At 43.5% G+C, this 14,239-nt stretch overlaps 1 protein-coding gene across 1 annotated transcript; it reads left to right on the top strand.

The window, feature by feature from the left end:
* Positions 1–2,391: 2,391 nt before the first annotated feature.
* ZNF614 (zinc finger protein 614) lies at positions 2,392–12,519 on the top strand. The gene is given in 6 exon segments (XM_006868346.1): positions 2,392–2,406; positions 9,899–10,025; positions 10,314–10,409; positions 10,960–11,458; positions 11,531–12,421; positions 12,423–12,519. Coding segments are annotated over 6 exon segments (1,725 nt in total).
* Positions 12,520–14,239: the final 1,720 nt, after the last annotated feature.

The raw sequence follows: 14,239 nt of genomic DNA, 5'->3' as shown, positions 1-14,239 counted from the left end.
TTCTATGTGGCATGCGGGTTCAATGTGCAGGGATCTTGGGGTCCAAAGGACGTGTTCTGTTTCTGGTTCTTCTTGGATGGTAGTGAGCTCCCCCTCCTGCTTCTGAGAGGGCTCATTTTAAGCCCATGCTAGCGTTTCAAGTGTTCACAATGACAATGGGCTCTGCCTACATCCCCAGGTGAGTCATGTTATCCTGTCAGAATCTTCTCCCACCTTCTTTTACCCAGAACCAGCAGGGCAGAAACGTTATTTGGTAGAAGACAAAGAGAATGTTAGGAGCTCTGGGAACGTAGTGGGTATGAGTTGGGCTGCGAACCTTAAGGTCAGCAGTTTGAAATGACTAGATGTTCCACAGATGAAAGATGAGGCTTTCTGCTCCCGTGGAGATTTACAGCCTTGGAAGCCCTGTCCCAGGTGGCTGTGAGTCGGAACTGACTCCATGGCACAACCACCACCATAGACTGTGGCTAGAAAAGACATTAGATAATTCACACCCCAGCGGGAAAGTCCAGGTTATCCGTCTCTGGAAGAAAGTGCTTGCTACTATCACTTCATGCTAAAAGACCTCGGTTCAGCATTTCCATCAAGGAGTCGATATAATCCTGCTGAAGCGGGGGCGGAGGGGGTGTGCAGAACAGCCTGTCACATTCTGCTGGGGTCCACACTTGGGTGAGCCATGGAGGCTTCCATCTGTTAGAGAGCTGTCAGGGCTAGCTTAGCTCCTCTGACTTCTCTGGGTGGAGAAGAGAGAGACTCATTACCAACCTCAGTCCAAGTCTGATTGCTGAGGCTGAGGCCCTCGCTCCCCAGCCTTTGTACTCACTATGCTTCCCTGCAGGTGTGAACGCACAGACACACTCACCTTTATGAAGTGTATCAGGGAGGTAACAGGTTACCAATTCCCTTTAGTCAGTGCAGCTCCTTTTGGACCTGTAGGCAGACCTCTCCCTTTGCCCCAGGTACCCTGGAGCTGGCTTCTGCCCTGCTCTGGAAAGTCTTTGTTTTTAACTCTTTTATTGTGAATTCCTTGATGGTTTACATGGGAGAACATTAGTTTTACATTCATCCCGTCGTATACCGTGTCATTGCCATGGTTACAATCCCCTCCATGCATCATCAACCAACCATAGGGTATACCTTATAAGCCTGCCCCCCGGTCGTCGGCACACAGCTCCTCTCCCTCTCTGGGTCTAGAGTCCCCAGCTGCTCCATCTCACCACGTCATCGATTCTGCCTCCATTTCTGGTGTCACTGCTTCTCTGGGTAGGGTCCCACACTGGGCTCTTTGCCCTGATCCCAGGGACCTCCGCTGCATGCCAGGACTTGGGAGTTACCACCCCATCAGGAGTTACCTAAGAATGACTTAGCAAACAGAAGTGAGCTAGCGGAAAGCAAAGGAGAACTCTGTTCTGCTTCGCAAAAACCGTTTCCCCGACACCCTGCCTCTGTGACACTATGATTGTGCCGGTTCTGTGTTCCCACTCCCTTTCAGAGTTCTGCTCTCAGCTTCACAGAAAGCATACCTCACACATGAAGGGTTGTTTTTTTTTTTTTAATTTTTCGTTGTGAATCAAGTGAAGATGTACAGGCAAGATCATCAGCTTTACAATCAACAAATCACACGTGTTTCATCTCCATGGTTACAATCCCCTCTGCAACAACAGTTGTCCTGCTTCCTCCCTCCCACCCACCTTCCCATCCCTTCTCAACGTTGTCCCACGGCGTGTGTTTCCCTGTTGGTTTTGAATGACTGACCAGTCCATGGTGAGCACATCTTACTAATGTTGTTGTCCCCCCATATACCTGTCTACTGCTTGGCTGACCTGAAGGGTGGTCGAGGGCCAGAGTCTCAGCTTCCTCCAATCTCTTTTCTGACCAGTAAACCTAGTTTTCATTTTTTTGTGAAGTAGTTTTGAGTTTTGTTCCACATTTTCTTCCTCTCTGTCTGGGACGCTCTATCGTGATCCCTTTCAGGCAATTGGTAGCTGGGTACCGTCCTGGTCTCAGAGTCATGGAGACTGGCATGCACTCTACATGTAGAATCTTGTTTATACGTTTAGAATCTTGTTTATACATGTAGAATCTTGTTTTATTGACCCAGGGAATGAAAGACTCTGGGACACCACATACAGGGACCTTCATAAATAATGAGGTCTTCTATTTAAGCTAAGTGCATATCTGGGCCCAGAAGGACTGTACATTCAAAACCAACTTGTTCTTCAGCACACAGGTCCTGGCTGAGCAGCAGCAAAACAAGTGAAGTTTCTAGGAGCTGACTGTCATCATTTCTCTGGGCCAACTTTAACTGGACCCCAAGATTTCGTGACCCATGCAGAAGAGACTAAGGACAGAGAATCCATGTTACTTGCCGTTTCCTGATCACTGAAGAAAATGATTGAGGTCCAGGTGCCTTTTTATTTGTTCCTGATAAAGTTGTGGTGGTATTGGGGGGGGGGGGGGGGGAACACACGCGACTACAAAGGCAAGAAGTGACTAGCTTACAAGCTTTCAAGAGGGAACCTAGAGCTAGGGGGGGACAAAAAACAAAATAGGTAAATCAAAAAAGTATAAACTGAGATAATTGGGTTCTGGCGAAAAATAAACCTCATTTTAACTTCAACATGAGGACAGAGTAAAGTCAGGAACCTGGTCATACTAAATCCTATAACAAATACTAGTCAGGAACCTGGTCATACTAAATCATATAACAAATACTAGTCAGGAACCTGGTCATACTAAATCATATAACAAATACTAATCAGGAACCTGGTCATACTAAGTCATATTTACTAGTCATGAACCTGGTCATATTAAATCATATAATAAATACGAGGGTGAGTCCAAAAGTCTTGCTCCCAGCTCAGATACACGCAGCTTTATCCCAAACAAAACATGGTTAAACATTCCTGTCATCAATGGGTGGATGCAGATGAGTTCTCTTGGTAATACACTGGTCTTAATCCTGGTGTGGCGCTGTGGGGGATAATGCATCAGACTGCAAAGTCGTTTGGACTGCAAGGTCGGTGGTTCAAGCTCACCAGCTGCTCCTTGGAACCCCTATACAGGGTCGCTATGGGTCAGAATCAACTCGACAGCACTTAACAACAGCAATCTCATCAGAGCGCTTTCAGAAAAAACAAGAAGATTGAATCAAAGTAGTGGCTCTGAGTGAATCTTCTGGAACACTTGAATTGAAGGCAAAGTGGTCAGCTCAGAAGATTAGAGCTACTGTATTCTGGGGTCCCAAAGAGGTTGTCTTTTTATTAATTCTCAAAAGACACTATCTCGGGGGCCTATTAGGAAGCTAAAGGAGATTGATGAAAGCCAAGAGAATGGCACCAGGAACTTTTTCTCCGACACAGGCATGCACTTGTTCATATGTGAGGATAGTCAGGGCTGTCTTAGGAGAACTTCGTTGGTAGACCCTAACCCATTCGCCCTGTGCCCCTAAGCTCGCCCTTTCAGACTCCTTTTTGTTCTCTAGACTCAAAGAACATTTCAAAGGAACACGATTTGAGACCCTTCAGGGAAGGGGTGGTGGTGGTGGTCTACTATGTATGTACGGAGTCGGTTCTGACTCCTAGCGACCCTGTACAGGGTTTCCAAGGCTGTAAATCTCTACAGAAGCGGAAAGCCTCATCTTTCTCGCGCGAAGCAGCTGGTAGTTTCAAACTGCTGACCTTGAGGTGAGCAGTCTGACTCGTAACCACAACGCTACCAGAGCTCCAGGGAAGGGTAGAAGAGATTAGAAATGCCACCTTCAGAATCTTGTAGCCCTAAATGGAGGCTGTGTGGTGAAAGTCGCTCGCATTTTAGCGGTTTTGCCTAGTAAATGGTTCTGTAACGTGGCAGCACTTTCTGGCTTGGCCTCGCCGTGGGGCACGGTGTGTGACTGTTGGCACCTGTCAGCCTGTGTCTAATGTCTCCAGGCACTGTCACAAGTGGAGACCCGGGGAATGCTGGATGGAGACAGACCAGAGCTCTCCATCTAGGGCTGCCAAAGATTTTGTCCCTTCATTTTCAGGAAAATCTCTGGATGGTTGTCTCTAGAAATGATGTGCTTGATGGAGTCCTTGTCAGCAGCGTGCTGATAAATACAAAAGCAGACTTTCTATGTGTGATTCTCACAGGAAGGGGCCCTAATGATGCATCAGGTTAAACATTGGGCTGCTAACCAAAAAGCTGGCGGTTCAAGCCTACCACCCACTCTGAGGGGGAAAGATGAGGTGTGTGCTTCTGTAAAGTTGACGTCCTCAGAAACCCTGTGGGCCATCTCTCTTCTCTGCCCTGTGGGGTTACTGTGAGCTGGGTTGGGTTGGGTTTGGGTTTCTATAGAGGGCCTCAGGATCCCCAGTGGGAATTTACCATGTCTACCTCGGTGTGGGTAGTTTTTCCAGAGAACCATAGAGAGGTGACACAGAGCCAGCTTCATGGCAGACATGGTTCATCTGGAAATAAAACTTTTAACAGCCGAGGGACATGGAAACATTGAACGACATTCAAATGGTCCTCGGTTAAGTGGACTTTGAGTTTAGACTTGGCGGTCCTAAATGCAGTGAATGAAAAGTCGTGTTCTCTAGTAAGGACTTGGATTGTTAGCATCTGTTTAACTTGGTGTGACGCTGTGGGATAAGTGCTCAACCTCTAACCACAAGGCCGGTGGTTCAAACCCACCAGCTGCTTCCTGGAAACCCTATACATGGTCACTGAGTCGCAACTGATTCGACAGCACTTCACAACAACAACATTGATTCCTACTCAGAAAGTACAGTATTCTTCCTTGAATTCAAGCCCTATACTTACCTCCCTCCTTTTTTTCTTTTCCTTTTTTTTTTTTTTAAAGTATATGAGTTGTTATTGTTTTTAAGTGCCATCGAGTCATTTCTGACCAATAGCCACCCTGTATAGGGTTTCCAAGGAGCACCTGGTGAGCTTGAACCGCCAACCTCGTGGATCAAACTGACTTTGCAGTACAGTGCAAATTATGGAATAAAACTCAAAATTATTAAAAAAAAAACGACCAGGCTTATTGGTCAGAAAGAGACTGGATGGACCTAAGCCTATGGCCCTTGGCCACCCTATCGGGGACTGATTCAGAGAAGCTGGTAGTGGTCGCTGGGCACCAGCTAGTTCTCTGGTCTGAGTTGTGGTGTCTTGTACCAGTATATTTTAAGAGTGGTGGTGGTGGTGGTTATGTGCTGTGGAGTCGGTTCCGACCCATAGCGACCCTGCACAGGGTTTCTGAGGCTGGAAATCTTTACGGGAGTAGAAAGCCTCATCTTTCTCCTGTGGAGCGGCTGGTAGTTTTGAACTGCCAACCCTGCGGTTCACAGCCCGAAACCAGAAAGCAGGTACCTGGTGTCCTCATTTTACATTTTAATGTAAATATTCTGGTTTATGGCTCACTTAGCATAATGGCAGACCATAAATTGGAACAGCCACTTGGCAGCAACTGGAACAGTTAACTCTGAAGCCACTTGCTAACTCTGTGACCTTACACGCTTCATTTGGATATTGTTGTTAAGTGTCGTGGAGTTGGTACTGACCCATAGCGATCCTGTATAGGGTTTCCAAGGAGCGGCTGGTGAGCTTGAACCACTGACCTTGTGGTTCAAACTGACTTTTCAGTCTAGTGCATTAACCCACAACACCACACCAGGACTCCTTCATTTAGATATTAGGCACCTGTTTTCTCATCTGTAAAATGGGAATGATAATAGCGACACGTATACCCTAAGATGACTATGGACAGATGTTGGTTCCATACCGCTGCTCTAACAAATACTACTAGTGGATGGCTTTAACAAACAGAACTGTGTTCTCTCATAGTTTAGGAGGCTAGCAGTCCACATTGATGGACCAGCTTGAGCAAAGACTTTTTCTTTTGGCTCACAGTGTTCAAGGAAGAGCCGTGTGTCCTTTCAGCCTCCCTTGGAGATCTCCTTGTGACTTGGCATCAGTCTTCCTCTGGATCTACGAGGTCCTTAGGACATGCCCCACTCCTGGCTCTCCGGTTTTGGTGATGGAAGGACCTTCTGTTCTCTGCTGGCCTCTCTGCCCTTTGATCTCTCATGAGGTAAAGGTGTTACGGGCCTCAGCCCAGGGAAACTTGCTCCAACACTTCTTTTTTGGAATATAATCAAATGGCTTTCTTTCCAAACTGTGAATAGTCCCAATGTTATTTTGTACTTTCCAAATCACTGAGGGGGCTCAGATCTTTCTTGTCGCTTTGTTTCTCGTTTGGATTATTTCTTGGCTGAGATTCTATTCTTATTCTTTGCTCATTAAAATCATTCTTTTTATCATAACAATGCGATCTATCTTCTAGCTTTGCTCATAGCTTTTATTCCATTCAGGGGAAAAAATAAAAACAACTTAGCACAATTTTAATTTGTCAGCCATTTTCCTTTTCTGTATTTTTTTATTAAAGTCATAAACACATTATGTAATTTCTTCTATTAAGTTTCATGCCCTCTATTAGTTATCTATGGAGCACAGTGTTTTCATACACTGAGAACCACAAGGCCCACGGTTGGAGCCCGCCAGCCGTTCCCTGGGAGAAAGATGAGACTTTGTGCTCCTGTGAAGATTTTAAACCTTGGAAACCTTATACAGCGTTGCTGCTATCAGTTGGCGCCAACTTGAAAGCACTTAACAAGGACAACAACAACGAGTTATCGATCGGTACCTAACAGGTTTTTCTGTTACTTAAACATCTTCAAACAACACACATTTTTATTTTCACCTTTCTTTGGGTCAGGAACCCAGGCCTGGCTTAGTGTTGGGCACTGCTTTGCTTTTACCATCTCTTAGGAGGCTATAGGACTTCTGGTGTGGCATTGCCAGTTAGTGCGATAAACTGCAACGTCGGTGTGGGCCATTGAGGCCGGCAGTTCTAATTCACCAGCTGCTCCTTGGAAACCCTGTACAGGGTCGCTATGAGTCGGATCCCGACTTGATGGCACTTAACAACAACAACAAAAACAATGAGGCTATAATCAAGGTGCCAGCCAATGTAGTAGTAGTAGGGTCTGATCCAAAGACGGCCGGGCAAGGTGGCACTTCCAGATGGATTTCGTTTCCAGCTATCTCTTTATTGAAAGCTGCCTTCGATGACTTGCCACACGAGCCTTCCCCTCAGCAGGTCAGACAGCACTCAGACATGCCACTCTGACTTCCCAGAGGCTCTCAGCCTGAGCTCCAGGGAGCAGAAAACCTACATGTGTCCCGATTAAGGTCTGAAGGGAACCCACTTGCCCACACACACTCAGTGATTCGCTCTCTCTTGCCATCTCACGCGCCACAGCTCTCTGTCTCCTGGATCTAGGAGATTCGGTGCGGGGATCTTGAGTCACGCTCCACTACCGGCTCTGCTTTCTTGTGATGCTGGCAGAACTGACCAGTCTGCATCATTGCATTGCCTATCTCTTATCTCCATGGTCCCATCTCAAAGAGTGGACATAACTCACCTACATCCCCTTGTTGGTCCACTGGCACCTCACACTTGCACAGTCTTACAGCTGCTCCTTGGAAACCCTATACAGGGTTGCTGTGGTCGGAACTGACTCGACAGCACATAACAACAACAACAACAAACCCAGTCACTTGGTGGGCGAGAAATCCACTGCACTACACCATGGGACTTCGATCCAGTAAAAATTCTTTTTGGGTGTAGTCTGAAGTAGGAATCTAACTTTGCTTTTTTGTCAATGTACAGACATTGCATGTGAAATCATTTACAGTGTGATCAATTGACCAGGTTTGAGCACTTGCACCCTCTCCCAAGTCTACTTTCTTGTCTAGGAAGCGTACTCTTCAATAAAATAAAACAAAATAGGAATACATTATCAATATCTCATCAGTATTTTCCCGCATCCCAGCTAACTCATCGTCACACCTTGTCACCTTGTAAGGCATTGTAAAGCAGGAGGCTGGCAGGTCAGTTGACCAATAGTCACTGTGGGAGGTCAATGGCTCATTTACTAGCTGTGACTTTCAGTCCCAAATGACCTTCGTGTCTGGCCTTTTGGGGCACAAGAATAAGGACTTAGGAGATATGACTCTGTACTCTTCTGGCTCTCAGTGTTCTCTGGTAGGATATCTGCTGTCATTAAATTTTTTCTGTCCATTGTAACACTCCTTTCTCTGGGTACTTTTATAACTGTTCCATTGTGTGTTTGGTGCTGTATATATAGTTTTAATCTCATGGGTCGAGTTGAGATTTCTTGGATTTCTATGTTAGAGCTTTGCAGTGTTTATTGTAGCGATGAGAAAGGTCCATGAAAATTCCCAGATCTTAACTCGTTAAATATTGTGTCTCCATTTCTGTTGTTGTTTTCACTGAGAATCTCTAAGATACGCATTAGACCTCTGACTCTGTGCCTCCTATTTATTTTCGTTGCCTTTTTCTTCTCTTTGTCTCTGTGGTGCATATTCTGTCATTTCTCCCGATTTCTATTCCAGGTCACTAATGATCGCGTCAGTGTCTGCAGGGTGTGGTTAGTCTGTTAACATGTGTGTGTTTGTGTGTGTGTAGTGAGAAACCCACTACCATCGAGTTGATTTTGGCTAAGTGAACCTGTGGATAGAATAGAGCAGCTCCACAGGGTTTCCGAGGCTGTAAATCTTGACAGGAGCAGACAGATTGTCTTTCTCCCACAGAGCAGCTGGTGGGTTTGAACCACCAACCTAGTGGTTAGCAGCCCAATGATTAACCTATTGTGCCACTACAGCTTGTTTGTTTTTTACCTAAGCTTATCCAATCAACCTTATTGGCTTTTTTATACTTTAAATAAATTTTATATACTTCCTTTTATTCCTTCAAATTTATTAAAAAACATGTAATATACAAGGGGAGTCCTAATGTGGTGCCACAGGGTAAGCATTCAACCTCAAAGTCAGTTTGAACCACAAGGTCGGTTGTTCAAGCTTACCAGCCGCTCCTGGGAAACCCTATACAGGGTTGCTATGAGTTGGAACCAACTCGACAGCACGTAACAACAATATACAAGGGGGCCTCATAAAGTTCATGGTAAAGTTTCATTAACTTTTAATTCCATTTTCCCACAAACTTTTGGAGCCTCCTCACATCAGCATTTCAGGATGTGGCGTCTGTTCCTGATTGGTTTTGATTTTGACTCTGCTGTCTTATGGGAATATGTTGTTGTTATGTGCCGTGGACTCCGTTCCTACTCATAGCGACCCTGCATAGGGTTTCAGAGACTGTAAATCTTTACGGAAGCAGAAAGCCTCATCTTCCCCCACGGAATAGCCGGTAGTTTCGAACTGCTGACCGTGAGATTAGCAGCCTGATAATATAGGAATAATTTATTGTACGGATGGCATGAACGTATTTTTTTAAAAGCCAGTTACTGTCAGATCAGTTCTAACTCCTGGCTACCCTTTGTGTATCAGACTGGAGCGCACTCCACTGGGCTCCCTGTGTTTTTTGAAGGGTATTTTGGAAGTAGGTGACCTTTCTTCCGAGCTGCCTCAGGGTGGATTTGAACTGACAACCTTTCCATTAGTAAAGGTTTTTTTTAGAGACTTTTACCGTGTTTGTTGTTGTTGTTGTTAGGTGCTGTAGAGTTGGTTCTGACTCAGAGTTGACCCTCTAGGGTTTCCAAGGAGTGGCTAGTGGGTTGGAACAGCCAGCCTCATGGTTAGCAGTCCGGTGCTGATCCTAGGACCACACTAGGATTCCATAAGTTTAGTACTTGGCAAACCGATAACTATATATAGCTATACAGAGAGCTAGAATTTATTTTCACCCAAATGTGTTGGTAAAACATTTATTGATGCAAGCTATGTGGCAGAAGTGATCAAAATAACTCTTCACATGGTTTCCATTTCACTACAAGGATTTGGTCATCGCATTAACATGACTGTGTGATTCTAGAGGTCGTTAACCTTAGAGGACGTGGATGTGAACTTCACCTGGGAGGAGTGGCAGCTCTTAGACTCTGCTCAGAAGGACCTGTATCGGGATGTGATGTTAGAGAACTATAACAACCTGGTATTGATGGGTAAGAGCAGCTTAGCTGTATCCCTCAGAGACTGCCCAGTCACTGGGCTTTCTTCTCTCAGTTACCAAAATCTTTGCACCGTAATGCTTTACACCTTTCTTTCTTCAGTGCCTTCTCTTGTCTGACAACTATATACAATATCCTGTATCCTGAAAGACCACCTTTTGCTTTGCGTATGGTTTTGTCCCTAAGATGTATTATCCTGTTTTGACGTATACCACCCCAATTAACAACAACAACAACCCCAATTCAGTGTGGCTAAGTTTCCTATCACTTCTCACAAACCAGGGTATCAGGGTAGCAAACCAGATGCATTCTCTAAGCGGGAACAAGGAGAAGAGCCTTGGATAACGGAAGATGAAATTCACCCGATAGTCTGTCCAGGTAAGTAAGTGAAAACTTGCAAGAGGAATGACCTTGTAAGGCATCATTTGGTCATTCTGAGAAGGTATGACAGCCGTGACAGTGTTTGAGGGTTCCTAGACTGCTCCTCTACCTACGTCCCTCCCTGACTGCCCGAGAGCACTGCTCCATAGATGCTTAGTAGATATCGCACCCTTTGTCTCCTGTCTTCTTAGATCTTGGTTTCTTCTAATTTTCTTTTATATTGGGATATTATGATCAGGAATAAAGAGCTAGTCCCCACCAAGTCATTTGTTTGTTTGTTTTTAAGGTCAAAGGGTATTATTTTCTCTCTTTTTTCCTAAATTAAATAAACTGAAAGGATGTTGGACTAAACCATCCAAAGGTACAAAAGAGGGAGCCCTTCCTGAATTCGGTTATATACTACAAAGCAGAAGGAAATGGCTCTGCAGCTAATATGAGTGTTTCTCATGCACAGAAATAATCACCTCTGTGGGCTATACCAAGTCATTTTTTAAACGCTTTTGTTTTACACTATTTTCATGGAAGAATTCATTATTCTCTTTCCTAGAAATCAAGAAAGGTGACCATCTTCGAAAAGAACATGTCCAAAACCAAAGTTTTCTCGAAGGAAAAGATCAATGCCGTGAACAGAATGTCTTTGAAAATAATGTTCATCTAACAAAATTACCCCATTTTACCCTTGTGCAAAATCTTATGTTTGACTTAAATAGAAAAACTTTGAAATCAAATTTAATTGTGGTCAACCAGAACAGAAGATCTGAAATAATGAACCCTGCCGAGTTTAATGGAGATAGAAAAAACCTTCTACATGGAAAGCATGAACAATTTCATGCTGAAATTCGATTCCCTGAAGCTACAAAATGCATCAAAACTAAACCCCAAGTTTATAAACATCAGAGAACTCACAAAGTAGAGAAACCCCATGCATGTGTTGACTGTGGGAAATCCTCCATCAAGAAATCTCAACTCATTTACCATCAGAACATTCATACAGGAGAGAAATTCAGTGGATGTAGTCAATGTGCGAAATCCTCTAGAAATTTCACATTCACCAAATATCAGAAAACCCATGCAGTAGAGAAACCCTATACTGTCAGCGAGCATAAAAATGGCTCCACTATGAAGAGCAGTCTCACTGTACATCAGGAAACCCAAGTGGGAGAGAAATCCTACATATGCAGTGAATGTGGGAAAGGCTTCACAATGAAACGCTATCTGATCGCACACCAGCGAACTCATTCTGGGGAGAAACCCTATGTGTGCAATGAATGTGGAAAAGACTTTACTGTGAAGAGTAATCTCATTGTACATCAACGAACTCATACAGGAGAGAAACCGTATATATGCAGCGAATGTGGGAAAGCCTTCACCATGAAGCGCTATCTTGTCGTCCATCAACGCACTCATACTGGGGAGAAACCCTATGTTTGCAATGAATGTGGAAAAGGCTTCACCGTGAAGAGCAATCTTGTTGTACATCAGCGATCTCATACAGGGGAGAAGTCTTACATATGCAGTGAATGTGGAAAAGGCTTCACCGTGAAACGCACTCTTGTTATACATCAGCGAACTCACACAGGGGAGAAATCCTATCTCTGCAGTGAGTGTGGGAAAGGCTTCACCACAAAGCGCACGCTCATCATACATCAGCGAACTCATACTGGAGAGAAACCCTATGAGTGCAGTGAATGTGGGAAAGCCTTCAGCCAGAAAATATGCCTCATACAGCATGAGCGGTGTCATACAGGCAATACTCCATTTGTGTGTACCGAATGTGGAAAATCCTACTCACACAAATATGGTCTCATAACCCACCAAAGAATTCACACAGGAGAGAAGCCATTTGCATGTGGTGAGTGTGGGAAAGCCTTCACCACTAAGTCAGTCCTCAATGTTCATCAGAGAACTCACACAGGAGAGAGACCATATGGATGCAATAACTGTGAGAAGTCCTTCTCCCACTTGTCAAACCTTGTTAAACATAAGAGAATGCATGCAAGAGAAATGGGTAGATTCAGTTAAGGCAGAAATGCCTTTGAAAGAGAATCAGAAACCATTGCATACAAGTGATCTTATGCAAAAGAACAAAATCCACCAAATACAGTGACGGTGGAAAACTCTGTAGCAACTCAGCCCTCTGAACCACAGTGGGTTTCTAGAGGATTGAAACATACTCACTGTGGGCCTGCCGAATAGGAGATGTGCACCTTTAGGGAATTAAAGAATTTGCCCGGAAGCAAACCTTCTTCAGTGTAATGAATATGGTAATAATGCTTTTAATGGCCACCACATCACACATTCTGTCAGTGAGAAACACAAAGGAAAACATGATCCATCTAATGTGGAAATGCCTTCGGACAAAAATTGTCGGAACACAGAATACGTATGTGCTGAGATGAGTCTTATCAACACCAAGATGAAGTAGGTCTAATGATCTGGTTGGCACAGGATCAGGCAGTGTTTCGTTCTACTGTGCGCAAGGTCGCTATGAGTCATTTCCGACTCGATGGCACCTAACAACACAAGAATGATTTGTGCATGTCCTAGATGAACTCCCAGCTGATGCAGACATAATGACCAAGGAAAGCCTTTATCCATAAATAAAATGTCACTAAGTGTCAGAGAGTTCCTAATGGAGGAAAACTTGAAAATGGCAATGAGCACAATGGTATTTTGGTGTAATACATTGTGTTGCATCTTTTGTCACAAAATCATTGAGAAAATACAACTTAGGAGCATGCTAAATGTCGAACACCGTTAGCAAACGATCAGAAATAACATAACTCATGGAGATGAGTGCACGTTTCTAGGCTTTTTATTACAGACCTAACCTCACACACCAGCTAATACCTGACGTACATTAGCAGACTGGATACTTTAAACTTCACTCCTAGTTGCCTTCCCATTGGCCTCCCTAATTTGAAAAACATGACCTGCTTTTCTCATCACTAATTTTTACTCTTCTGTAGAATCAGCAGTGTTCTGTGCCTATCCCATACTATGTGATCACTCTATATTTCCTTGACTGTAAATTTAATTGTAAATTTAGCTACTGGAATATTTAAAACAAACTCATTTTTGTTAAGGTGAAATTATACACAACAAAACATACATGAATTCAACAGTTTCTACATGTATAATTCAATGACATCGATGTGACCATTCTCACTATCCTTTTCCAAATTATTTTCATTCACTGAAACTCACTACCTCCTAAACTCCCCATTTCCCTTCCTTCCTTGACACTGAGCACTGAATATTTTAAATATAGAAATACAACAATATTTTTGGAAGTTCTTAACCAGGTTTATAAATTGACCAAAGACATTACAAAATAACCTTCCAAGTTTCCTTTTTTTTTTTTTTTTTAATCATTGCAGGATGCATACTATAATTTTTTTAAATTTTTTATTGTGAATTGAGTAAAGGTTTACAGAACAGATCATCAATTTTTCAAAATTACTTTGATAAAATTTTGAAATACATTTAAGCTGACAAGAAATCGCAAAAAGAGTCCAGAGACTTTCCTAGTACTCTACATCCAACTTCTTGCAGTGAAAACATCTTACATAACCATATTTCTTGTCAAAACCAGGAAAATGACTTGTGTAGGATATTATTCATTACTAATTTATTTGGATCTGTCACTAATTTTTACATGAAATTTTTATAAGTGTGTAATTCTAAGAAGTTATATTTCTAGATTTATGTATCCACCATCACAATCAGGTTGTAAAGCTATTTCACTGCAAACTTCACCATGCTAACGTTTTATGCTCAAGACCTCTCTCCAAACCTAAATCTTAGTGGTGCAGTAAATTACTTAA

Source organism: Chrysochloris asiatica, unplaced genomic scaffold (assembly GCF_000296735.1).
Source record: "Chrysochloris asiatica unplaced genomic scaffold, ChrAsi1.0 scaffold00116, whole genome shotgun sequence".
NCBI classification, from domain to species: domain Eukaryota; kingdom Metazoa; phylum Chordata; class Mammalia; order Afrosoricida; family Chrysochloridae; genus Chrysochloris; species Chrysochloris asiatica.
This window is presented reverse-complemented; position numbering and strand designations above follow the sequence as displayed.